We start from the raw sequence: 27,924 nt of genomic DNA, 5'->3' as shown, positions 1-27,924 counted from the left end.
GATTTTTTTAATTCAAAATATTTATTGGGATTAAAGAAGAAATTTCAAAAACATTATATGACTGGGTCTTTGACATACAAGTGCACTCTGTTGGGGTGGTTTGTGTTGTTTTTTTTTTTAGTAAGTATCTGTTTCATTATTGGGTCCTTTTACTAAGGCGGGCTAGCCATTTCTCACGCACTAATATTTAGCGTGCACTAAAACAGCTAGTGTGGCCTTAGTAAAAGGATCTCCTATGTTAGGTGCAAACAGAGTAATCAAATAAATGAAATCTTGTTCAATCAACTGTTGATTTTAAGTAAGTAGCATGCAGTAATTTTTCGGGGTGAGTACTGCCATGTTATAATTGCAGTAGCAACTGCTCTGGACATTCTACAAAGTGAAGCAAGATGTTACTTGGGCTTTTTACTGCCCACTTTGGTCAAATTGAAAACAGTCCAATTCTCTGCCCACAAGAGGAAATCCAATCAGTCATCAGCACGCAAGGAATCCTCCATCAACAGGTAAGGTCACTCCTGTAATCATTGCACTTCTGTCACTCAGCAGGAACAGGACTGCGTTCACCACATCATCGATTTCTGTAAGGAAAAGCAAACACCGACAGAGATGAGAGTGGGATGTACTGGTAAATCTTCTGAGCCCGCTAGGCACAAGGGGGCTGAAGAGTCTTGACATCCTGCTCCAGCCCGTACACCATGGCCCTTTTTAGGCACATCTTTAGTATGAACAACAAAAACAAAAGTTCCAACATTAAGGGGTAGATTCTATAAACGGGCGTCCCAACTGTGGACAGCGATGGGTGTCCTACCGCTGTCTAGCAGCCATGCTTTTTTTTAAACGCCAAGGCAGAATGCCTATACTGTAGGCATTTGTCAGACGTGTCAGGATACTTAAGCCAGGAATGGGTGTGGTTTCACTCAGAAGTGGCCTTGGGCGAGTTTAAGCAGCCCTAGGCATCTCCCTAAGGCCACAATAGATACCTGAAATGTTGACCAGCAATCAGAGTCTTAGGCCTCCTTCCCAGTCTGGGAAGGAGGCCCAAGACTCTGCTTGGCCAGATATCTAAAGTCCCTCCTATAGGAGGGGCCATAGGCATCTGAGCCAATCAGGGACTTAGGCCCTGCCCCAGTGCATCCCAGAATGCACTGGGAAGGGGGAGGCCCACCATTTTGGAGTGATGGGCCTGCCAGCCAGAGGATGTAAGCATCCCTTTGGCCAGACTTTGGGTGGGTGTCAGGGGCACTTAGGGATGCTTGGGAGGGACCATAGGTTTGGGGGAGTGTGGGGTGCCACTGGTTAGGGGTTTTGGAACTTCACGGAGGGGGGTCTCTGCCACAGCTGATTGTGGCAGGGGGATTCCCTTGTCATAATCAGCTGATGGCAAGAGATCAGGTATGATTCTTTAACCGGTGCCTGTTACATGGACGCCGGTTAGAGAATCAGGACGGTGAGGCGTCTGTCTGTTAGGGCAGATGTGATTCTGTATAGGACTCCTGTGTGCGATTCTCAGCCACTTCTTAGGTGGCTGCTGAGACCAGTGTCCTATACAGAATTTCCCCCTAAATGTATTGCAGAGAGCCAGTGTGATATGCTTTCTCAAGTGATAAGAGAAATTTCTATTGTAACATCTGGCAGCAGAATCAAAACCCATCCAATGCTAACACTAACCTGCAAAGTGCCCAAGTGGAATTCGATTCAGCATGGGGCCTGCCTTCTCAGGGTCACTCCAGCCAATGCGACCCATATCTGTCATTACAACAGTGGGGTTCACTGCATTCACACGAATCTGAAATTACACCTCTAAATGTTTAGCAAACTTACATAATAAAAACAGACTATGATGACAAAAACTTTAACCATGCTGCCTTTCCTTTTAGCCCACTCCACTGCACTGCCTTGCTTCTCCACTTGGCCTATAGCTGACCACTTCCTTTCCCTTCACTCCTCCATAGCTAAGAATCATCTGCTTCTCCTAATCTCTACCCCTCACTCTAAGCATCCTCTGTGCTTATTCCAGCCTTTACCCCTCCTCCTACCTCACTGCTTGAGGATTCTCTGTGCTTAACTGAGCCTTTACCCTGCATTCCTTCCTCTCAGTAAGGATGGTGAAATGTATTCTTGTCAATTTCTTTTCCTTATGTCATAAGAACATAAGAACTGCCATCTCCAGATCAGACCCATGGTCCATCGAGTCCGGCGATCCGCACACGCGGAGGCCCAGTCAGGTATACACCTGATGTAGTTTTAGTCACCCATATCCCTCTATGCCTCTCGTAAGGAGATGTGCATCTAATTTGCCTTTGAATCCTAGCACAGTGGATTCCTTAATAACCTCCTTTGGAAGAGCATTCCAGGCGTCCACCACTCGCTGCGTGAAGCAGAACTTCCTGACATTTGTCATGTACTTGTCCCCCCTTAGCTTCAAACCATGTCCTCTTGTCCGTGTCACGTTGGACAATGTAAATAATTTGTTTTTGTGCTCTATTTTATCGATGTCTTTCAGTATTTTGAACGTCTATCATGTCCCCTCGCAGCCTCCTCTTCTCAAGGGAGAACAGTCCCAGTTTCTTGAGTCGTTCCTCATATTCCAAGTTCTCCATACCTCTTATTAGCTTTGTTGCTCGTCTCTGCACCCTTTCCAGCAGTTTTATATCCTTCTTTAGGTTGGGAGACCAATGTTGGACACAGTATTCCAAATGTGGTCTGACCATTGCTCTATAAAGCGGCATTATGACTTTCTCCGATCTACTCGTGATTCCTTTCTTTATCATGCCTAACATTCTGTTTGCTTTCTTTGCCGCTGCCGCGCATTGTGCCGACGGCTTCAGGGTCCTATCTATCAGTACACCCAGGTCCTTTTCTTGTTCGCTCTTACCCAGAGTTGCGCCTGACATTCTATACTCGTGTTCCTTATTCTTACTACCTAAATGCATTACTTTGCATTTCTCCACGTTGAACTTCATCTGCCATTGCTCTGCCCATGTCCTGCTAGATCAGTCCATACCAGTGGACAGCAACCCCCAACCAGCAAATGAATGTAAAGAGAGAACAGAAAAGTTCTGGTGACATCACCAGTACAATAGTAGGTGCAGCTTGCAGCTAGTCAGTATTCAGAAATAGCTTAAGCAGGAATAAAACCCGTGACAACAAAATGACCTTCCTAAACTTACAAACAAATTAAGATTAATAGAGAAAAAACATTACCTTGATACTTCAGAAAGTACACAAAGTAAGACTACTGAACCCAGAACCATCCGCAGGGTACTTCCTTAGGAGAACGTAAGAATTGCTGCTGCCGGGTCAGACCAGTGGTCCATTGTACTAAGCAGTCCGCTCCCGCAGTGGCTCCTAGGTCAAAGACCAGTGCCCTTACAGAGACCAGCCCTACCTGCGTACGTTCCAGTTCAGCAGGAACTGGTCTAACTTTGTCTTGAATCCCTGGAGGATGTTTTCCCCTACGACAGCCTCCAGAAGAGCGTTCCAGTTTTCCACCACTCTCTGGGTGAAAAAGAACTTCCTTACGTTTGTATGGAATCTATCTCTTTTCAACTTTAGAGTGCCCTCTCGTTTGCCCTACCTTGGAGAGGGTGAACAACCTGTCTTTATCTACTAAGTCTATTCCCTTCATTATCTTTAACGTTTCAATCATGTCCCCTTCTCAGCCTCCTCTTTTCAAGGGAGAAGAGGCCCAGTTTCTCTAATCTCTCACTGTACGACAACTCCTCCAGCTCCTTAACCATTTTAGTCACTCTTCTCTGGACCTTTCGAGTAGTACCATGTCCTTCTTCAAGTACGGTGACCAGTGCTGGACGCAGTATTCCAGGTGGGGTCACACCATGGCCCAGTACAGCGGCATGATAACCTTCTCTGATCTATTTGTGATCCCCTTCTTAATCATTCCAAGCATTCTGTTCACCCTTTTCGCCGCACATTGCATGTTGGCTTCATTGACTTGTCGACCAGTACTCCCAAGTCTCTTTCCTGGGGGGGTCTCTCAGAGTACTGCACCGGACATCCTGCATTTGTGTATAAGATTTTTGTTACTGACATGCATCACCTTACACTTATCCACGTTTAACCTCATTTGCCATGTCACGGCCCATTTCTTGAGAGTGTTTATGTCACGTTGCAGGTCTTTGCAATCCTTCTGCGTCTTCACTACTCTGAATAACTTCGTATCATCTGCAAATTTAATCACCTTGCTCGTCGTTCCAATTTCCAGGTCGTTTATAAATATGTTGAAGAGCACAGGCCCAAGGACCGAACTCTGCGGCACTCCACTGGTGACACTTTTCCAGTCCGAGTATTGTGGGAGGGAAGTGGATTGATCTAATGGGACTCAAGGAAGGGAAATCAACAGGTAAGAATACATTTTACCTTCCTTATTGTTCTGTTAGATCAGTCCACACCAGTGGGATGTATCATCAAGCTAGGAGGAAGACAATACAGTACTATACTGCTGAATGCAGTGTTGACCTTAGCCACAAATTCAGTTTGTAATGTTTCATAAGAGTGTAAAGAGAACCAAGTTGCTACCCTGCAAATGTCTTATGGTCCCCTTGTGTGGACCATGAAACAAGACAAATAATTTATCTGATCTCCAAAATTCATTGGTAACCACCAGACATTTCAACAGTACTCTATGCACATCTAATTTACAGATTGGATTCTCCATTGGGAGCAGATATTTAGAAGGAAGGAGGGCACCATATATAAGAAAACAGAATCATCTGAGAAGGACAAGTAAGGATCCCAACAAGAGCGAGCTTGAAGCTAGGAAATCCTGCACTCTGAGTAAATGACTACAAGAAAGGCTGTCTTAAGCGAGAGATCCTTCAGCAAAGCAAGCTGGAGAGGTTCAAATGATGCCTCAGCCAAGATATGAAAAGCCAAGGTGAGATCCCACTGAGGCACAACCACCCCTAGTGAGTGCCAATGATGTTTGACTCCGTCCCCTGAAGGAACTGAACATATAAAACCAGAAAGCCAAGGAGGAGTGGTCTAGGGACCCTTGAAAACATGCAAAAGCTGCCAACTGAATGCAAAAGACATTCAAAACCAAAGCCTAATCAAAATCATCCTACAAAAAGTATAGCATCTTGGGAACATCCATTTTCAAGAGGGAAAGAAAGCAGTTACAGGGTGGGCCACAGAAAAGTAGCCTGCCTCTGGCGATAGTATGACAAGATAAACATGTAAGTGGATTGTTTTTATTCACTTACCCACAAGTTACAACAAATGGTGAAAGTGGTTCCTCCTCACATCTATGCACCTTTGGGCATGTCAAATCATGTTGGCTGATACTGGGCGAACACCATCTCTCTGGCATCAGTATTAGAGGTGGGCTACTTTTCCATGGCCCACCCTGCATAATACCAGGGCTCAAATGTCCTCTAGACACTCATGTATGACAAGAAGGTTGGGGCTTTACATGCCCAAAGTAAGGTTTCCACCACCTTCACTGAATAGCCCTACACCTCAAGCATCATCTCAAAATAGCAAGGCCATATACCAGAAGGGGCCTGGATCTTCCATGATGATTGGACCCTGATGGACAAGACCCCAACCTCTCATGAGAGGGAAAAGCTCCTCCACCTTCAGCTGAATAAGATCCATATACTTTGGATGCCTTGGCCAATCTGGTGCCATCAAAATTACCAGGTCCATGCATAGAGTAATTTTGTGCAAGGCCCAGCTCACCAGAGAACATGGAGAAAACACATAACTCAGGCTGTGCAAGCCAAGCCTATGACTGAAGAATAGCTGATACTTTGCACTGTTGAGGGATACCATCATATTGAAGTCCGGAGACTCCCAATGATCCATGATCAACTGAATTGTCTCCATACTGAAGGACCACTTTCCAGAAAATCTGCTTCTACATTGCCAATCCCTGCAATATGCATGGCTGATAGCTCTACAGCTGGACAGAGGCTCATCTGGCAGCTCAAACAAATCTCCAGAGTCACTGCCTCTAGAGCCAGCTTGTTTGCAAATCTCAGCAATCACATTGTCTGAAAAAAAACCTAGACTGACTTTATCCAAAGAAGTAGAAGGAAGCCCTGCAGCTCCCAGCAACTGATAGCTCAAGGAATGGGGACTTGTATCCCACCTTTTTGTGGCTTTGGCATTCAAATCTGACATTCAAAGTGATGGGCACTGGAGGATTGAGTGATTTGCCCAGGGTCACAAAGAGCAGCACTAGGATTTGATCTTGCAATCTCTGGGTGAAGAGGCAGCAATTCTAACAGTGAGCCACACCTACCTCTCCCTCTACTTACATGCTTTGGAGCATGTGAGATTGACAATGCTCCCACCCCAGAGATTCACATCAGTAGTAATCACCATCCAGTCTAGAATTGCAAAGGGGATACTGGTGAGAAGACAAGCTAAATGGGCCTGCCACTCCAGTTCCTCCTGAGGCCCACTTTTTTTAAACTGCTTTCAACTCTATGCATATACCACTATAATCTCCTCAACCCTGAAATGTCCTGTCTAAATTAGATTGTAAGCTCTTCGGAGCAGGGAATGTCTATTATATGTTAAAATGTACAACACTGCATACGCCTTTCAGCGCTATAGAAATAATAAATATGAGGAGGAGGTCTCAAGTTTGTGAGATCTGGGGCTCTACTGAGAGAGCAGAGCCTTCGGGAGGGGCACACGTGTACCCAAGGCTCAACCTCCAGAGTGGTCCTTCATGAAACCTAGTAGGTGAAGGTAGTCCCATGTCCTGGCTGCTACAAGGATGGAAGAGGCCCTCACTAATTGCTCTCAAACTTGGAAACTTGGAAACTCTTCTGAGCCTGGAAATTGTCAACTCTCTCCAGAGTTAGAAAGGCTCATCCTGGGGTAGTCAGGAAGTATACACACAGATAGTCCAGATCCTGTGTTGGCTTGAGGTGGCTCTTCAATTTATTACCAAACCAAGGTGCTCTAAAGTCTCTATGATAACAGCTGTTATCACTCAAGACTCTTCTATCAAATCCACCCATATTAAACAATCATCAAGGTAAGAATGCACACACATTCATTCCTTCCTTGTGTGAAGAATGCAGCAACTACCACCCATCACCTTGGAAAAAGGTCTGAGCTGCTGTGACCAATCCAAAGGAAGAGCCCGGAACTGAAAGTGTTTACCTAGAACCCATAAGCTGAGAAACCACCTGTGTTCTAGCTGAGTAAGGATATAAAAAAAAGCTTCAGCCAGAACTAAAGAGAACACAAATTCCCCTGGGTGAACCAATGTTATCATCAAGCAAAGGGTCTCCATGTAGAACTGAGGAACAAAGAATTATACCTGGGGCAATGAAGTGTTAAGTTTACAACCTCAGAGTGCTGAGGCAGCTGCTCTAACCAATAGGCCACTCCTCCACTGAATGTACTTAGCCTCTCTTGCTTGCTTGGGTTCCTTGGAGTCCAGGTTGTCATTTTAGGAGGAAGATATTGACCTTACCATCCCTCCCACCCCCCCGAGATCCAGAATGTGCCAAAAGAAATTATTTATTGTGTACCACAGAATAGATGAGAGTACTGGCTCCAGATCAGGCAAACCAAGGTGACCCACAACACATGTATTTTGAGAAGGGAGACTATAAAAGCATGGGAAATTGGGGATGTGAAGTCAAAAGCATAACTATCACGCATCATAATAATAATAATAACTTTATTCTTCTGTACCGCCACAATCTTGCGACTTCTAGGTGGTTTACATTCAAGAGAACTGGACATTCAGCGAGTTACAATATGCAGATAGTCAGAGGAAATACAGAGTACAGCAACTTTAAGAAAGCGAAAATATAAAATGTACAGTTTGCTAAGAAATTTCTGAGAGGACCTGTTAGGAAAAGGTCACGAATTACAAAAAATACAGCGAAAATTACAATATACAGTTTAAGAATTTTCAGGGGGGACATATTAGAAGAAATGTCCCGAATTGCAAAATACGGTTTGATTAGGATTTCAGAGGGGGTATATTGGGAACGAGAAAAGAAAGAAGTGTTCGGTGAAGATTCTGTTTAGGTGATATATCTGTCGAATAAGACAGTTTTTATGAGTTTTCTAAAAGCGTTGTAGGTCAGTCTAGCTTTATTAATGTAGTTGTCTAGCCAGTGTTGTTTGTTTGCTTGGTACGCGAAAGTTCTATCCAGAAAGGTTTTGTATTTACAATTGGTAATGCTTGGGTATGCAAAAAGATAGCGGTTTCTGGTTTGTCTTAAAGGGCTGTAGAATATGAAGTGAGATAGCAAGTATGTAGGAGTTAGTCCCCAAACTAGTTTGAAACATATGCAGGAGAACTTGAAAATTATTCGTGCCTCGACTGACAGCCAGTGCAGTAATTTATAGTAGGGGGTGACATGGTCGCTCTTTTTTTAATTCAAATATCATGACCAAGATGATGGGCCACTCCCAAAAAATAAAGGTGAGGCAACCTCCAACTCACTCCAGGCCAGGGGGGGATGCCCTGACCTTCAATAGGAGGATTTTAGGGCTGCAGAGGAGGAGGAACTAATTCTGGACTTCCTGTTGTAACAAAATAATTGCTCCTTCTGATCACTAGGGCCAGAACCTCCAGAAAAAGCCTTCTTACGAGTAAAATGGTACTTTACAAGAAACAGGATAGTAAGCATTCTAGAGACAGAGAGAAGGCTTCCGGGTCAGCTGCAAGCAGCGACTAAGAATCGCTACCACTGCTGCTTGCTCTTTGAAGAAGCTAGCTGCTAAAGGGCCACAGAGTTTTATCCTTTGCCCAACGTCAGAGCTTTTGGAGAAGCTCATTTAGGTAGACACGGGGAGGGGGAGGAAAGAGAGGCATAATTGTTGAACGTGGGGGGAGGGAGGAAGAGTTACTGCACAGAAGAACAAGAGAGGGGCAACTAGAGGGGATAGCTGAAGGAATAGGGACAGATGTTGGCCCTAAGGTGCAAGGGAAAGGGGAAAAAGAGAGAAGGTGAATATTGGAATGGGGGGAAGACGGATGAGAGGGAGCGGTGTTGGATATGGCAGAGGAGAGAACAGAGGGAAAGATGCTGGACCCAGGGTGCAAGAGAGAAAGAGGACAATGAGAGGGAGAGGGTGGGAAGAAAGATGGAAATGCTGGATCCAGGGATAGAAGAGATTGATGCTGGACAGTGGGAAGGAGGGAGGAAAAAGAAAAGGATAAATGCTGGACCATGGGGAAGGGCAAGAGGGAAGAGAAAATGGACAGGACAATGCTGTGGAGGTGAAAGGAACAGGGAGATATCAGACTATTAGGGAGAGGAGAAAGGAAGGTAGAGGAAGAAAATACTGGGTATAGTGGAATCATGTGGGAGAGGCTAAGGAAGGGAAAGACAAAGGAATGAGAGGAGGATAGTGACTACAAGGGATAGAAGATGAAAGGCTGAGGAAGAAGAGTGAGATGGGGCATAGAAGAGCTAATAGGTGAGAATAGGAGATAGAATTTAAAAAGTATAAAGAAGGGTGATAAGGGGTAAAATTCAAGTGAACATAGGGCATTAAAGAGAGAAAAAAAAACCCAGGGAGAGGAAAGACCAGTATGGGAATAGAACAAGAGAGGAGAAATGACAAATGGACAGCAGCCACTTGAAATAGAATTAGCAGAAGAAAGACAGTAAAGAAAAAAAAAAAAAAGAGAAATTGGAACCAAAATGATGGAAAAATAAAATGTCTAGACAACAAAGGTAGATTAATTCACTGAAATACTCATTTGTTACCTTTGGGAAATGTCCATAGCAGATGTGTTTGTACTGCATTTTCCTTTCTGTCTCCACTGTTGCAATACATGCTGTTTAACTTCTTGGGCTTCCCAGTTCACTTTTTGTCTATGTGTTAGTATGTTGGTGTGATTGTAATGGCAGGTATGCCCCGGTCCTCTTTTACTCTTACAATTCTATTTCATTCCATCATACCTTCTGTTTCCCACTAGTCAAATGGCTCCTTTTAGTTTTGTTATCCGTATTGTATATTTTATGTTATTTTTAACTCCTGAATCTTTTTTATTGTAACTCGCTTAGAAATCTTGATAAATGATCTTATCAAATGTTTAATAAAACTTTAAACTAGACAGGGGATCTGGCCCCTCCCCCCACTCCTTTTTCTAACCTGGGCTGTACCATGTCTAGCATTGGACCTTGTCCCTTGCTGTGGGGATCCCCAGCTGCAGACCTCAAAAGGCGGTTAGGACTCTCTTACCAGGCTCTGCAGTCAGTGGCAGCATCCTTGAACCACTGACAATTAAACATGGGCGGGGTGTTGGCCTCTGTGGCTCATGCATGCTAAGCTTGGTCAAAGAGAGTTCTTGCTACCTTTGGAGAAAGCCTTTAGGAGAGTGGGGAGAAAGGTGGAAGCTGAAAGAAAATGTGTCCACCTACTTTGAGCTCAGGCCCACCCAAAATTGGGTGTCTGGCTATGCCATTGTTTCTAAGGTTTGAGCTCAACAGTGGTGATTGTTTTGGATTCTTTTAAACGAGTAAATTCAAACTTGAATATAAGCTGCAATATTATTAAACAGCTGACTGCAAAAACTGAAGAATAATGTTTATGGTTGAGCTGGCCAGGAGTGAAGCCATACCTACCTTCTTGGGTCCCAGTTCTAAAGCCATCACCTTAGTTAACATGTCCAGAGCACCTTTTGTAGCACCTATAATAAAATTAAAAGATGATAATCTTTAATGGGATCTTTAACAGGAAGCCTGTCTGTTGAGGGGTTCAAGTCCCTGTGAAAAGCATGGACTTCTCTGGCTGAGGAGCAGAGCAACAGACACACCCTTTCCTGAAGGCAGCCAAGAAAACCAACCCCAACAAGAACTGACTAGTATGCTAGCAGAGTTAATACAGTTATGAATACTGGCTCTCTTGACAGATGAGACACTGCAGGCGCTTGGACTGAGCAAGCAGACAGCAATTGCTCACACAATGCTTACAGTATACGGAGTGGTTCTGCAGAGCACACTGCGAAGCTTGGCTTGAGATGTTCACTATGGCCCCAGGAGCTCTGCGTGCTATCATCTGCTGAGCGACAATCTGTAATCATTATAGCACAAGTGAGTAAGTGAAAGAAAACTGTACCCATGTCAATGTAAGCATGCAGTGTGGCCTACTGAGACTGATAACATAATACAGCCCTTGTATCCCATTCTTTCTGCTTTAATATACTGTATATTGTCTGTATTTCACAAGTACAACACTTAGTCCCTGTATCTTACAGCTTCCCCTCTCTTATCCCCTATGTATGCCACCATGCTCACCTTGCAGCTGGTATAATGTGAAACTCTTGTATTTAAGGCTGACCTTAGATAGGTTTGGTCACCCAGACCAAAATAAGTATTTGTTGCAGGCTTGGTTGTTTAAAGAATGGAAGGGAATTTATAGTTTACATAATGCTTGGATGGCACATGGCCTTGACATGTCACTGGGGCTTGTGCACATCTGAGAAGCTGAAAACTATGCTGTCGGTAGTTTTACTAGCAGCAAGGCCTCCCAAGGCAGACTGGTTTTAGTGGAGATGTCAGACTAACGATGTACCACCCATCTGGGCTACAGCAGATGGAGCAGTGCTGGAGGCAGAGGATCGCGTTTGATGTGACAATGGCGACAACATTGAATTTATACTGTGCAGAAGGCCTGGCAATCTACTTCTGTATTCTGCCAAGAAAACTTGATGATGAGACATAATGAATCGACATATAGTGCTGGAAGATGGTCTCCTAGGTCAGAAGGCACGCACCACAATACTAGGGAAGAGAGAGTATGCCCAGTGTTTATGAAGCTGAAGGATCAAAGCCACCAGGATGTCCTTATGCTGATGTTATTGAATAGAAAAGGGAGTTCAGAAGCTGTAAAGATATCATCAAGATAGGAACATGGAACATACGAAACATGAATCAAGGAAAACTGGAAATTGTTAAAGATCAAATGGAAAAGAACAAAATCAATTTGATAGGGATCAGTGAGCTCAAAAAGACAGGACAGGACCATTTTCAACCAAACAAGCACTGAATCTGCTACTCTGGTCATGAAACACACAGGAAAAATGGTGTGACATTCATCCTCAATAATAAGCTTTCAAAAATTACTAAAGTACAATGTTACCAGTGATAGAGTCATAACATAAGAACATAAGAATTGCCACTGCTGGGTCAGACCAGTGGTCCATCGTGCCCAGCAGTCCGCTCACGCGGCGGCCCTCTGGTCAAAGACCGGCGCCCTAACTGAGACTAGCCCTACCTGCGTACGTTCTGGTTCAGCAGGAACTTGTCTAACTTTGTCTTGAATCCCTGGAGGGAATTTTCCCCTATAACAGCTTCCGGAAGAGCGTTTCAGTTTTCTACCACTCTCTGGGTGAAGAAGAACTTCCTTATGTTTGTACAGAATCTATCCCCTTTTAACTTTAGAGAGTGTCCTCTCGTTCTCCCTACCTTGGAGAGGGTGACCAACCTGTCTTTATCTACTAAGTCTATTCACTTCATTATCTTGAATGTTTCGATCATGTTACCTCTCAGTCTCCTCTTTTCAAGGGAGAAGAGGCCCAGTTTTTCTAATATCTCACTGTACTCCTCCAGCCCCTTAACCATTTTAGTTGCTCTTCTTTTATTTTTAGTTTAGTAAGGGGGTAATGGGATTTGATATACCCCCTTTCTACGTGACAACTGATTTGAAATGTGTCAGTTTTGAGAATTTACATCTGCTATGTATATATTGCACTATACAGGAGGAAATGGGAGAGGGCACTTTATATGATTAATCACATGATTAAAAATTCTAAATGCAATTAATCTGTGATTAAAATTTTTTAGTGCAGCCTAGTACACAGGCCTCTTATTCAGATCAATCAGCAGGCAAATACACAAGCAGTGAAAGAACTGTATATAGTACATATTTATACCAGGGAAAGCCGATCAATATCACCTTGATCCAAGTATATGCTCAAATGACAGACGCAGAAGATAAGGATGTAGAATTGTTCTACAAACAACTTCAAAATGTAATAGATCAAATGCCGAAACAAAATCTACTGATCATTATGGGGGATTTCAATGCAAAAGTAGGAAAGCATGGCATAGGAGAAAGAAATTAAGCTGAGTACTTAGTTAACTTAGTTTTACATAACAAACCAACTGTCAATCATGAATACGCATTTCTAAGGCCACAAATGTTGCCAGTACACATGGACCTCTCAAAATGGCATGTATCGAAATAAAATTGACTACATCTGCAAAGGACAGAGAGATGAAAATCTGCAGATTTGACTGCAAGTTCTAAACCAGGAGCTGATTGTCTAAGTGACCACGAACTTTTGACATGCAAAATCAATAATAATTTAATAATAATAACAATTTATTTTTTATATACCGCCAAACCATCAGTTTGGCAGTTTACACAATGGTATTACACTAGGGAATAGAAATACAAAGTCATAAAACAATTATTAAAATAGAAGAAAACACAATTCAGAATAAAAACACTAGGGAAAAGATACAACCTTGTAAAACTTGTATAAGAGTGATTACACAGTACAATTAATTACAATATAGTAAATAGAAATTACACAATACAGGTGATTGTACAAATAATCATAAATTGATTCAAAGCTTAATACCTTAATAAATTTAAAAATAACATTAATTTTGTATTTCACATTTTGTGAATAGATAAGTTTTAAGATCTTTCCGGAATTGCTAATAGGTGAGGGATGGAGAGATAAGGGCGTTCAAACATTAATTCATTACTCCTGCTTGGAATGCCATGGTTCTATCCAATAACTTTTTTTAACGGCATGCTTTAACTGAGGTAAAGCTTCGGAAGAAGGTGGTCATTTAGAAGCCTCCCAAAATACGACATTGAAAACATTCCATCAGACTTTTGGATAAAACTAAACAACAGGTTTGCCATGCTTGATACAGGAGATAGAGAGCCCGAAGAGTTATGGAATGACATCAAAACTATAATTAGTGATGAAGTAAAAAAAAAAACCAAAACACTCCAGAAGAAAAAGAAAACCACAAAATCATCTTAGATCTCAGAAGAATCCATAAAAGTAGCAGCAGAAAGAAGACAAGCAAAACTAGTCGGAGATAGAGAAAAAGTATCACAAATGAACTGAGTGTTTCAACGTCAAGTTCGCCAAGTCAAATAACGATATCTCAAGGATATTTGTCAGAAAATTGAATCAGAACATGTAAATGGAAAAACCATTATCAGGAGATTAAGTGATTGTAGCAGAAATTCCAACCTTGACTGGGGATGTTTTAAGACGCCAATGGAATGATATTGAATGATCCAGAAAGCATTAAAAAGATATGGAAAGAATATACAGAAAATGTATATAAACAAGGCAATGAGGATAACATTGGGGATGACGCTGGAGGACCTTTCTGGACTAACACAAAATCAATTTCTTTTTAGATCCGCAATTCATCAAGTCACTAGGATTCGAACACGAGTCGAAGGCACTTAACAACAACAAGAGGGTTTACATAATCAAAGTGTTTTACACATAGTAGACAAATACTTATTTTGTACCTGGGGAAATTAAGTGTTAAATGACTTGTCCGGAGTCGCAAGGAGCTACAATGGGAATTGAACTCAACCTCAGGGTGCTGAGGCAGCTGCTCTAACCACTAGGCCACTCCTCCACTCTGCTTAGATATTTTGTATGTTCATGAACCAGGGCTTAGTGGAAGAGAACTGTGGCAAACCCCTCTCACAGTCCCCATAATGTCTAGAGTCTCCAATTGAGTCTTGGCCCATGGGCATCCCAAAAAGGAAGAGATGTCAGAGCTAGAGGAACCGCAGCTATACAAATGATAGAGACCAGGGTTCGCTCTTCCTCCCTTTTCCCAAGAATGCCCTTAACTGTATCCCACCATTTCCTCATCCCCACTAGCATGGGAAAATAGTCAAAGTATAACTCTTGCACCTGGGATACATGTAGCACCGCTTTCACGTTCACATTAAAGGACCTAGAAAAACAAAACACATTCAGTCCCAGGGAGAAACATGTACAAGAAAAAGAGCTAATAGCTGTATGAGGGTTAGTCTAAACCCAAGAGCCAGTGGCTTTACTCCCAACCCTTAAGCCATTTACCCTGTACTTTAAAACAAATCAGATAAAATATTTCTTCACCCAATGTGTAATTAAACTCTGGAATTTGTTGTCAGAGAATGTGGTAAAATCAGTTAGCTTAGTGGGGTTTAAAAAAGGTTTGGATAATTTCCTAAAAGAGAAGTCCATAGGTCATCTAATGGCTTGGGGACATCTACTGCTTATTCCTAGGCGAAGCAGCATAAAATCTGTTTTGCTACTTGGGATCTAGCTAGGTACTGGTGACCTGGGTTGGCCACTGTTGGAAACAGGATACATAAGAATTGCCATCTCCGGATCAGACCCTGGGTCCATCAAGTCCGGTGATCCGCACACGTGGAGGCCCCGCCAGGTGCACCCTGGCATAGTTTTAGTCCCCATATCACTGTATGCTTCTCAAGGGAGATGTGCATCTAATTTACCCTTACCCGTATCACTCTATGCCACTCTTAAGGAGATGTGCATCTAGTTTACCCTTAAATCCTAGAACGGTGGATTCTGCAATTACTTCCTCTGGGAGAGCATTCCAGGTGTCCACCACTCGCTGCATGAAACAGAACTTCCTGATTTTCATCCTGGACCTGTCCTCCCTCAGCTTCAGTCTATGTCCTCTTGTCCGTGTCACACTGGACATTGTAAATACTGGGCTTGATGGACCTTTGTCTCAGTAGGGCAATTCTTAATTGATCTGAGGGCGATAAAGATGCTGTCGGGCAATACTATAGCCCACCTTGTTGCATATCTCCACCTACCCACCTTAATCCTCTTCCTCACTTCTTTGAAGTGCTAAGGCTCCTCTCTGTACAAACCCAGAGTCAACTATCAGTGCATTTATTGACAATCCATTTTAAGATTTAACAGTATTATTGGGAGCCAAAAATTACAAATTCATGTACATTAGACGTTGGATACAAACATCCATATATCCAGATGATCAAGATAAAGCTTTTGTTCCCTAATTAGTGTTCAAATAAGAACTTAAGCAAAATACAGCGGAGAAGATAAAGGCACAAAGAAGTCTTATGGTGTTCAAATGGTGAGATTTATTGGATAACATGATGATTCAAAACGATGACTCGACATGTGTCTACCTGGAGCCAAGATACGGGACGTCACCACCAACCTGGGTAAACTACTCACACCTCATGACCATTTTCCTATGCTTCTTATCCACATAGGTACGAACGACACTGCAAGGAACACCCAGGAGACCATCGCCAGAGACTTCGGAGCCTTGGGTGTGAGGCTGAAGCAGACGGGTGCGCAGGTGGTCTTCTCTTCAATCCTCCCAGTCAGAGGCAAGGGAAGAGCCAGAGATGAATGTATCCTAAGAACCAACGAATGGCTACAAGGATGGTGTCGGGATATGAACTTTGGATTCCTGAATCATGGAGAGGCGTTACAAGGACTTCTGGGACCAGACGGACTCCACTTGACCAGCAGAGGTAAGAACATCTTCGGACACCGACTAGCCCGCCTGCTTCGTAGGGCTTTAAACTAGGTAAGTTGGGGGAGGGTACCTACTCATGTACTGGTGCGGAAAGGAACTATCCTGATGGGATGAGTCGACACTCTGCTTCCAAGGTAAGGGCACACATAGCAAACAGTTCTCTAGGAGCCACACAGACTCAGGTGGAAAACGCCTTACAGCGACCTAGGAAACACAATGTGTGGAGGGCCATGTATATTAATGCTCACAGTTTAGGCAATAAAATTCTAGAGCTGGAAACTGAAATAAGGGATGCCAACCTAGATGGGGTGGCAATAACCGAAACATGGTTTACGGACTCACATGGGTGGGATATGACTATACCGGGGTACAATCTACTTCGTCGTGACAGAGAGGGCAGGTTAGGTGGTGGGGTAGCACTATACATTAAAGAAGACATCAAAACCACCAGGATCACAGATGTCAAATACACCGGGGAGTCCCTCTGGGTTAACCTGGCAAGAGGTGGCAATAAATGCCTGTATCTTGGTGTGGTATACAGACCCCCAAGACAAATGGAAGACATGGACACGGAATTAATTGAGGACATAGAGAATATCACTCTACGGGGCGACACTGTACTGCTTGGGGACTTCAACATGCCTGATGCAGACTGGAACACATTTTCAGCAAACACCAGTAGCAGCAAGAGGCTTTTGGCCTCCATAAATGGTGCACAACTAAAACAGATGATAACGGAGCCCACTAGGGCCCAGGCGATCCTTGATCTGGTACTCACCAACGGGGAAAACGTCTCAGAGGTCTTGGTAGGAGATACGCTAGCCTCCAGCGACCATAACATGGTATGGTTCAACCTTAGGAAAGGATTCCCTAAATCAATCACAAAAACAAAGGTACTTAACTTATGGGGCACCGACTTCACACGCATGGGAGATTTCGTCCATCAGATGCTGCAGGACCAAGCAGACTCCGGTAATGTGGAAACTATGTGGTCGTACCTGAAATCATCCATACACGAAGCTACTAATCGCTACATAAAATCGGTAGACAAACGGCAAAGAAACATTAAACCCCAATGGTTCACTGAGGAGATCTCGCACCTCATTAAGGAGAAGAAAACAGCATTTCTTTCCTACAAACGTACGCAGAGAAGAGAAACTAAAGTAGAATATAAGACCAGGTCTGCAGCGGTCAAAACAGCAGTTAGGGAGGCCAAACTTCGAGTGGAAGAAACTTTGGCAAAAAACATTAAAAAAGGGGACAAATCTTTCTTCAGGTATATTAGTGATAGGAAAAGGAACACAGACGGCATAGTACGCCTTAGAAGACCGGACGGAAACTACGCAGTGGCGGATTCTGAAAAAGCCGAAATACTAAATGAATATTTCTGCTCAGTATTCACCTGTGAGGCACCGGGACACGGACCACAGTTGAAGACAAAACAAATTGCGGAAGACCCGTTTCAGAATTTTGAGTTCACACCTGAAGACGTCTACAGCGAGCTGACAAGGCTCAAGGAGAACAAGGCCATGGGACCGGACAATTTACACCCAAGAGTGCTTAGAGAATTGAGAGATGTTCTGGCGGAACCGTTGGCCGTGCTCTTCAATCTCTCACTAAGCACGGGGAAAGTGCTGTTGGACTGGAAAACAGCCAACGTCATTCCTCTGCATAAAAAGGGTTGCAAGGCTGAGGCTGCGAACTATAGACCGGTGAGTCTCACTTCAATAGTGTGTAAACTCATGGAAACACTAATTAAGCATAAATTAGATACGGTCTTGAATGAGGGGAATCTCCGGGACCCCAGTCAACATGGATTCACCAAGGGTAGGTCCTGCCAGTCCAATCTTATCAGCTTCTTTGACTGGGTAACAAGAAGGCTGGACTCGGGAGAGTCCTTAGACGTTGTATACCTTGACTTCAGCAAGGCTTTTGACAGCGTCCCACACCGCAGACTGCTGAACAAGATGGAATCGATGGGGTTAGGAGTAACACTAACTGCATGGGTTAAAGATTGGCTAAGTGGCAGACTTCAGAGGGTGATGGTTAACGGTACCCTCTCCAAAACGTCGGAAGTGACCAGCGGAGTGCCGCAGGGCTCAGTCCTGGGTCCACTCCTCTTCAACATATTCATTAGGGATTTGACTCAAGGGCTTCAAGGTAAGGTAACTTTATTCGCTGATGATGCCAAACTATGCAATATCATAAACGGCTACAATCTGCAGGATACTATGGAACAGGACCTCCGTACTTTAGAAAGTTGGTCCTCTGTCTGGCAGCTGGGCTTCAACGCCAAGAAATGTAAGGTCATGCATCTCGGAAATGGAAATCCATGCAGAACTTACACCTTGAATGGAGAAACTTTGACCAAGACTACGGCAGAACGAGACTTGGGAGTGATCATCAGTGCAGACATGAAGACTGCTACTCAAGTGGAGAAGGCTTCATCTAAGGCACGGCAGATGATGGGTTGTATCAAGAGAAGTTTCGTCAACAGGAAGCCTGAGGTCATGATGCCATTATACAGAGCCATGGTGAGACCTCATCTAGAATACTGTGTGCAATTTTGGAGGCCACATTACTGTAAAGATGTGCTCAGAATTGAGTCGGTTCAGCGGATGGCCACCAGGATGGTCTCGGGGCTAAAGGGTCTCTCGTACGAAGAGAGACTGAACAAATTGCAGCTCTATACTCTCGAGGAGCGTAGGGAGAGGGGAGACATGATTGAGACATTTAAATACATCACGGGACGGGTCGAGGTGGAAGATGATATCTTTCTTCTCAAAGGACGCTCAAACTCAGGGGAGGGAAGTTTCATGGAGACGTCAGGAAGTACTTCTTCATGGAACGAGTGATAGAGCATTGGAACAAGCTTCCAGTAAAGGTGATCGAGGCCCGCAGTATCCCAGACTTCAAGAATAAATGGGATACCTATGTGGGATCACTGCGAGAGTCCTACCAATGAATAGGGTCGCTAGGATATAGACTTAATAGAGCAGGTCAGTAGAGTTAAGGGGGCCAGTAGACTTAAAAGGGGGTCAATGGTATGGGCAGACTTGATGGGCTGTAGCCCTTATCTGCCGTCATCTTTCTATGTTTCTATGTGTCCTGGCAACTAGGCCTGTATCGGGAGTCTGACTCATAAAAACAGCTGTATTGGCCCTTCAATAATTCCCAGCAATAGCGTCTAAAAGTGCCAACTCTCGGTAAAGCAAAGAGACCTGGGAAACGCAGCAAGTATGAGTAAAACTAGTTTCCTAGTTTTTCTGAGGGACGATATGATTGAAGTCTACATAATCCTGAGTTGTAGAATTGGCCAAAAATTACAAAGACTAGGAGACACTCAATGAAGTTACAGGGAAATACTTTTAAAACCAATAGGAGGATTTTTTTTTTTTTACTCAAGAGAATAGTTAAGCTCTGGACCACATTGCCAGAGGTTGTGATAAGAGCGGTTTTGGTTAAAAAAAAAAAAAAAAGTTTGGCCAAGTCCATAAACTGCTATTGAGACATAAATATAAAATTAATGTTAGTAAACACATGCTGAGTGATAAGTTACACAGCAGTCGGAACTATAATAATAATAATAATAACAACAGTTTATATATCACAGGACTGTGAAGTTCTATGCGGTTTACAAAGATTAAAAGATGGTACAAATAGATTGAACTTAACATAGTGGAAGCTAGTGATTAACAGTTCAAGGGATCATTTATTGAGGAGAAAGAGTTGTACGGGTCAGTTGCCTAGATATTTCAGGAACAGATATGTTTTTAGGCATTTCCTGAATTCCCTATAAGTAGTAGGCGTAAGCAATTGTTCTAAATCTTTACCCCATAATGCTGCCTGATGTGAGAAAAGGTGTTGATGGTGTCTTTTGAGTTTACATCCTCTAACTGGAGGGGAAACAAAGTTCGAATGTGAACTTCTCTTATGTCTATTGGCTGAAAGTCAGCATCCCAAGCCCAACTGCACCCAGGCTAGTGACTGTGAAAGCCTGACAGTCTTGTCTCAGGCCTTGATGGATGATGGGTTTCTGTGGCTCCTACACCCAGGATGCTAAAAGTGGCATGGAAGCGTCCAGTGCCCTGCCTGCCCTCTTCCAGAAACATAAAGACATGAGGCTCTCAACTCCATTTCGGATACACTTGCTGTACCCCTATTGTGAATGAGTCCAGTTTCTCTGCCCACTTCCCCTTCCTTTTCCGCTTCTCTGCTCACGTGTCCACAGCCTCCTTTGTGATCTCTAAGAAGGGCTGCAGCAGTGCAACCGCAGCGTTGTTCACCAGCAGGTCCACGTCACCCACAGCTTGCAGGGCGGTCTTTGTGGCATCCCAGTCAGCAAGGTCTACACACAGCACCTCAATCCCAGGACACTGCAGCAGAGAACAGAGCTTTCTGTTGGTTAGATGTGATGCACATTAACTCAAGTAGAGAGAAAGAGATAATGGCTACTGGCCATTTGGCCTTTATCTGCCATCATGTTTCTGTTTCAAAGGCCAACCATACAAACTCCTAAGCAGCACAGAATGACTCAATTCAGGATTTAAGACCAACCACCAACCAATAGTACATTTTTCTATAATTACGTCTAGAACCAACATATAACATTATAAAATAAAATCCTGAGGATGATCCAAAATTAACCCTGTTGGAGTTTAAACTGATCAGTAAATTAAATGATGTTGGCTTTGTCCAGACTGTACTGCATCAGTGTTTTCTTTCATCCAGGATTAGGGTTACTCTATGGCTCCAGACAAAGGACGACGGATTGAGGCATCTGGGTTTTACTTCTACTAAAAGCAATGGACGTAAAGCTCAGATGTCTCACTCTGTCCTCCTTTTTCTGGAGCCATATGGTAACCCTATCCAGGATATAAAACACATAAGCAATCGAACTGAAGCAGCTGCTTCAAGATGTGAAGAGTTGAGATGAAATGGACTCTAGTTTCATTCTGGAAGGGCTCAATTCAGTCCTTCAGATCCTCAGTGATTGCTAAAACTAAACCAAGACAGTTGCATTTTTTGGCTCAGCATTCTCTACTCGTGACTCTGTTTTGAATGAATACATAACCATGTATGAAAACATGTTGCAATAGAAACACTGAGATGAAGGATTGGAGGATGGGGAAGAAGAGTCTGTTTGCCAGTTGAGTGTTTAATAGTAAGAGATGGAGAGAAAGTGATCTGATGAGGGAGGAATAGAGGAGAAACAGAACTGGGAGTCTGTGAAGGGCACAAGCATCACTAGAGTGGGAAGTGCCTCCCCTCCCCCCAAGGCGTAAACAGCAGATAGAGTGCCTCACTCCCTGTCCCATGACTTTCAAAGTCCTCTCACTCCAAGGTTTAGCAATTCTTTTTATTCCCTCCCTCCTCCCATCCAATCCTCTCATTTAGCACACAGTAGTAAAAATCATTTTAAGGCAAAAAGGTACAACCCTCCTGAAAAATGCACACTGCTTGCCTATCACAGGATTACATTCAAATTACGTTTTCTTGCCTTTAAAGTCAAAACAGAACACTCGCCAGCTTTCATCGATAGACTTAATTCCATACTCATCTTGTAGAGCACAATCTTCTTACAACTCCTTCCATCTGCCAGATAATTTTACGAAACAACCAACCAAGCCATTTTCTCATTAATAGCACCCACATTGTGAAACTCTCATGTCTCATATACGAAGGAAGGAACTAGAAACTTCTACTTATTTGCTTATCCAACCTTCTTAGATAGGCCCCTAGCATTTCAAGCTGGTAGGCAACAATCTTGGTTAGGTAAATGTATTCAGCAACTATGTTATCCTATTGCAGTTTTTGGAAATTAATTAAGACCACTTTGTTCGATAAATTTATTACTTAGTGAGTTTTATTATTGAAATTCTATTTTACAGATATTTGCATTTTTTACTGTATTATTGTATTCGCTGATTGTCCAGCTCTTTTTAGTGTAAATCGCCTAGAACTTTTGGTTATGGCGGTATAAAAGAATAAAGTTATTATTATTATTAATTTGGCCAATTTGGCCAAATTTAAAGCAAGCTTCAAAACATTTCTTTTTAAAGATGCTGATGGGTATAAATCTGGATTCTGATTTCAGCTTAATCAGCCTCCTCTTTGGTTTTTCCCTTCCCCATTCATGATGTAACCCTTGTTAGTTTCCTTTCGTATCCTATGTTGTCTCCCTTGTTGTCATAAATTGTTCACGTTAGTGCCCCAGGTTTTAGATAATTTTTTTTTATATAAACCACTTAGGATTGTTTTCAGCAGTATTATCTAACTGAAATAAACTTAAAACTTGGTGAGCAAGGAAGGCCAGTCTGCAGCATCCACCTTCTCTAATGCAACTTCCTGTCCCCGCTTAGGTGGGTGCTGCAGAAAGAAAGCTTTGGGGACTGCCTTGATTGCCGACACTGCCAATGCTGAATGAGAACGTTGGAAAAGCAACAGGAGGAAGAGGAAGGGAACAGAGTTGCCAGACCTCATAGGGGAGGGAAAGGAGGAGAAAGAATAGAAAAAGATGCTGTATCAGCAGAACAGAGCAGGAGGGGGAAAAAAGATGCTTGACCACATGGCAGGTGTGGAGGGATATGTTTGGAGAGGCCTAGAGAGAAGACAGAGATTGGTTAAGAGCACAGAACAAGAGAGAAGCTGGTCATGGAAGGAGAGAGAGAGATGCTGGGGTAGGTGGAAGGGAAGAGTGGGAAAGACCCTGGACCCAAAGATGGAGAGAGAAGAACCAAGAGAGACGCCTGTCCTGGGCTGAAGGGGAAAAGCTGAACACAAGGAGGAGCAGGGACAGTGGGGGTAGATGTTAGATTGGACAAATGGGGATGCAGAAAGAACAGTGGTGGACATGGAGAGAGAAGAAATGTCAAATGGATTGGAAATCCTAGAAACAGCAGATGATGAGAAAGCAGAAGATGAATGAACTAGATGAGAGGGGTAGGGGAACAGAACAAAAGATGACTGTGAATTGGTGATTAAATTGGGGAGGGAAAATGGATGGGAGAGATGTAAACCGAGTCGAGCTTTCCTTGAATGATTAGATAGTGAGAATCTGACAGTTAGTATATAAGAAGTATTGATGGGTTGGGAGAATAAGCAAGAGTGTGAAATAGGAGGGGTTAAGAGAGAGGATATGAATGACCTAGTAGCCTGGAAAGAGGATGAGAGGCTTTGAAAAAGGATGGGGGTCTTGAGGAGAGATACTGGAAGAGGGGGATGTGTCTCTGAAGGGTTGAGTGATGGTGGAAAGGTTGATGAATAAGGCAATATGTATAGGGTAGAGAGTAAGTGGTCTCAAAGCAAGAGAAGAATGAAAAGAGGGATGGAGCTGGGACTGGAGAGAGGGATGATTGGCAGAGTACAGAGAATATTTGGACCGTTGATAAGTGCTATCATCCACTATACAACTGTGAAATAAAGAACTAGGGAGAAAGACGGAGGGGAATGCTCGAAAGAAAAATGGGAAAAGCCGGTTGGTAGATGAAAGATAAAAAGGGGGAGACTAAAATGAAGGTGAGAGAAAGGGAGAATTAGGGGACAAGCGAATATAAAGGCAGAGAAGAGAAAAACGGGAAAGAAAACCGAGAGCAGTAGCAGAGAAAATAGAAGAAATGATACAGGAAAGTGGAAGAGAAACTGAGACCAGCCCAATTAGAAAATAAGCATTTTTTTTTAAATACCTTGTAATGATTGGGTTGGGTCCACTTGGAAAATGTACATCTTATCTTTTTCTGTATATTGCAGGAGGAAAAGCTTTTGTTTCCCTTTTGCCCGCACTGCACTGCTTAGAGAGTCTGACTTTGTTGCGCGGCGGAGGGGAGGATTACCAGATTTGTTTGTGCACAAACATGTTATACCAAAAATATTCAACTTATGAGTCACACACTGCTGCCAGACAGATGGGGTTTTAGATCAGTGTTCTTCAACCTTTTTACACCCGTGGACCGGCAGAAAAAAAAGAATTATTTTGTGGACCGGCAAACTACTAGGACTAAAATTTAAAAACCTCGTTTCCGCCCCATCTCCGCGAGTCGGTACCCACAAATCATCTGATCCCATCCACACAAGCCTCAGTTATGAATTTATATTGAATGTATTTTATTAAAGTATAAAAAGAAACAATATTCTGTAAAATTATCATTTTATAAATACAAATAATTCAGAGCAGGATCAACAAAACCCCTGTCTCCCCTCCCCTTCACATATATCCCCTCTACTATCAAGAAAAATTAACAAGCCAAATTATTACAGAATGCTACACAGAAATATCATGCTAACAGAATACTGCAGTCACACATGACAGGAATAGTTTTAGGGGAGTGCAACTAGGGCAACTGCCCCCTGGTCAGAGAGCACCCTAAGCCAGCTGGAAGCTAAAGAAGCACTGCCTGGGCTTTGCAGTCCCCAGTTATGTCTAACACCAGCTCTAGCAGGATATATATTTCAAATCTGATATATTCTAATCACAAAATAGAAATAAAATTATTTTTTTCTACCTTTTGTCGTCTCTGGTTTCTGCTTTCAATCTTCTTTTCACTCTCTTCCTTCCAGCGTCTGCCCTCTCTGTCTCTTCAATCCAGCATCTGCCCCTTCCATCCACTGTCTGTCCTCTCCCCCTTCCATATGGTATCTGTCTTCTTTCTATGCCCCTCTCCCCTTTCCATCCAGCTTGTGCCCCCTCTTTCCTTTTTACATGATTCATTCCAGCTTCAATGCTCTCTTCATTTTTATCTCTCCTACACCAGATCTATCATCATTGTCCCTCTCTGCTTATTTTTCTGCTGACCCCTTCCTATTATCAATCTCTCTACTTTCTCATGCCTGTGTCTTCCCTTCCCCTCCTCTAATCTCTCTGACAGTTGTTTCCTTCCTTTTTTCCTTCTCCCTTCCCTCCTCCTCCTGTCCAGTAGTAATTCTCTTCCCTCCCCTCCCAGCAGCATCTCTCCTTCTCCCTCTCCAGTAGCAGTCCCTTTTTTCCTTGCCCAGCAGCTTCCCAGATTCCTTTCCCTCCTCCCCTCCCAGCAGCATCTCTCCTTGTCCCTCTCCAGTAGCAGCTGCCCCTTTTTTCCTTGCCCAGCAGCTTCCCAGATTCCTTTCCCTCCTCCCCTCCCAGCAGCATCTCTCCTTGTCCCTCTCCAGTAGCAGCTGCCCCTTTTTTTCCTTGCCCAGCAGCTTCCCAGATTCCTTTCCCTCCTCCCCTCCCAGCAGCATCTCTCCTTGTCCCTCTCCAGTAGCAGCTGCCCCTTTTTTTCCTTGCCCAGCAGCTTCCCAGATTCCTTTCCCTCCTCCCCTCCCAGCAGCATCTCTCCTTGTCCCTCTCCAGTAGCAGCTGCCCCTTTTTTTCCTTGCCCAGCAGCTTCCCAGATTCCTTTCCCTCCTCCCCTCCCAGCAGCATCTCTCCTTGTCTCTCTCCAGTAGCAGCTGCCCCTTTTTTCCTTGCCCAGCAGCTTCCCAGATTCCTTTCCCTCCTCCCCTCCCAGCAGCATCTCTCCTTGTCCCTCTCCAGTAGCAGCTGCCCCTTTTTTTCCTTGCCCAGCAGCTTCCCAGATTCCTTTCCCTCCTCCCCTCCCAGCAGCATCTCTCCTTGTCCCTCTCCAGTAGCAGCTGCCCCTTTTTTTCCTTGCCCAGCAGCTTCCCAGATTCCTTTCCCTCTTCCCCTCCCAGAAGCATCTCTCCTTCTCCCTCTCCAGTAGCAGCTGCCCCTTTTTTTCCTTGCCCAGCAGCTTCCCAGATTCCTTTCCCTCCTCCCCTCCCAGAAGCATCTCTCCTTGTCCCTCTCCAGTAGCAGCTGCCCCTTTTTTTCCTTGCCCAGCAGCTTACCAGATTCTTTTCCCTCCTCCCCTCCCAGAAGCATCTCTCCTTCTCCCTCTCCAGTAGCAGCTGTCCCTTTTTTTCCTTGCCCAGCAGCTTCCCAGATTCCTTTCCCTCCTCCCCTCCCAGCAGCATCTCTCCTTGTCCCTCTCCAGTAGCAGCTGCCCCTTTTTTTCCTTGCCCAGCAGCTTCCCAGATTCCTTTCCCTCCTCCCCTCCCAGCAGCATCATCTCTCCTTGTCCCTCTCCAGTAGCAGCTGCCCCTTTTTTTCCTTGCCCAGCAGCTTCCCAGATTCCTTTCCCTCCTCCCCTCCCAGCAGCATCTCTCCTTGTCCCTCTCCAGTAGCAGCTGCCCCTTTTTTTTCCTTGCCCAGCAGCTTCCCAGATTACTTTCCCTCCTCCCCTCCCAGCAGCATCTCTCCTTGTCTCTCTCCAGTAGCAGCTGCCCCTTTTTTTCCTTGCCCAGCAGCTTCCCAGATTCCTTTCCCTCCTCCCCTCCCAGAAGCATCTCTCCTTCTCCCTCTCCAGTAGCAGCTGTCCCTTTTTTTCCCTTGCCCAGCAGCTTCTGATAGTGGCTTTCTCCCCTCCCAGCAGCTCTTCTTACTTCCCAGCGCAGCGATTCACAAAGGCAGCCTCGGGTCCTTTGTTGGGTCGCGCCGCCTCCGAGGAAGTTGCATCATCAGAGACAGCCGCGACTCAGCAAAAGCCCCGAGGCTGCCTTCGTGAATCGCTGCGCTGGGAAGTAAAGGAGAACTGCAGAGAGGGGAGAAAGCCACTGTCGGAGGCTCCCCAAGATCTCTCCGGCCCAGCGCACGCTTCTGATGTTGAAGAACTGTGTTTTAGATGCTAAGGTTGGGTTACCAGATATGGCCTCTTGTAAAGGATTGTCCAAACCTGTCAATTTGTCCCTATTTTGGAAGCCCCCAAGCCGCATCTGGGCTGGGATGCGATGTCATTGGGTTACACTTGTGCCCTGCAGACATAGCCCAGACTCAGGGAAGAAGGAAGAAGCAACAAGGGCTGGTGTCAAAAGGAGATTGGGAGATTTGGCTTTCCCCCAAATATTTCTGTGAAGAGGGGGGGGGGGGGTCTTTTCTTACCTCATGGGCTAAGCTGTCCAGGTCCGACTGTGTCCGGCTAAGTGCGACCACAGAAGCCCCTCCTCTGCGCAGAGCCTTCACCGTCTCACGACCGATACCTAGAGCACAAGGGTCAGGGTCAGGGTCTCGTGCGAAGTGAACGAGTGGTTAGAGCTGCTGCTTCAGCAACCTGAGGTTATGAGCTTGACTCCCACTGGGCCGGCCAGCCACCCAGACCAGGTCCCAGCCCCCTTCTTACCCTTCCCTGCCCCAGTGACAAGGGCCCGCAGCCCCGGAAAGCTGATGTCCATGAGCCAGGCCACACAGTTCAGCTGCAAGTGGAAGGAGGCAGGGTTAGGGGTGGAAAAGGAGGGACTAGGCATGGCGTATGGTCGGGGGAGGCTGAGCTGCACACAAATGCTTCCCCTCCCCCACTCTCCTGCTTGCTTTTCTCTCTCCCTGCTGCTGGGTGACCTGGCAACTGAGAAAGAGAGA

At 44.4% G+C, this 27,924-nt stretch overlaps 1 protein-coding gene across 1 annotated transcript; it reads right to left on the bottom strand.

Moving 5' to 3' along the window:
- DCXR (dicarbonyl and L-xylulose reductase) lies at window positions 1–27,924 on the bottom strand. The gene is made up of 8 exons (XM_033960903.1): window positions 27,689–27,924; window positions 27,451–27,548; window positions 20,757–20,911; window positions 14,921–14,963; window positions 10,926–11,025; window positions 10,578–10,642; window positions 1,669–1,786; window positions 1–578 (listed from the first exon to the last, which is right to left on the bottom strand). Exons 1-8 carry the CDS (start codon window positions 27,810–27,812, stop codon window positions 475–477), a joined length of 807 nt encoding a protein of 268 aa, XP_033816794.1. The 5' UTR covers window positions 27,813–27,924; the 3' UTR covers window positions 1–474.

This window comes from Geotrypetes seraphini, chromosome 10 (genome assembly GCF_902459505.1).
Source record: "Geotrypetes seraphini chromosome 10, aGeoSer1.1, whole genome shotgun sequence".
In the NCBI taxonomy this organism is placed as follows: domain Eukaryota; kingdom Metazoa; phylum Chordata; class Amphibia; order Gymnophiona; family Dermophiidae; genus Geotrypetes; species Geotrypetes seraphini.
Note: the sequence above shows the minus strand (reverse complement) of the source record. Positions and strands in the feature narration are given on the sequence as shown.

Excerpts from the sequence above, each read along its gene's own strand:
- DCXR (XM_033960903.1), bottom strand. The coding sequence starts at position 27,812 with ATGCCTAGTCCCTCCTTTTCCACCCCTAACCCTGCCTCCTTCCACTTG. Across the intron at positions 10,643-10,925 it reads GCAGAACCACTCCGTATACT|GTGCTACAAAAGGTGCTCTG; the intron begins GTAAGCATTGTG and ends ATTTTATTATAG. Across the intron at positions 1,787-10,577 it reads TAGAACTGGGACCCAAGAAG|ATTCGTGTGAATGCAGTGAA; the intron begins GTAGGTATGGCT and ends GTGTAATTTCAG.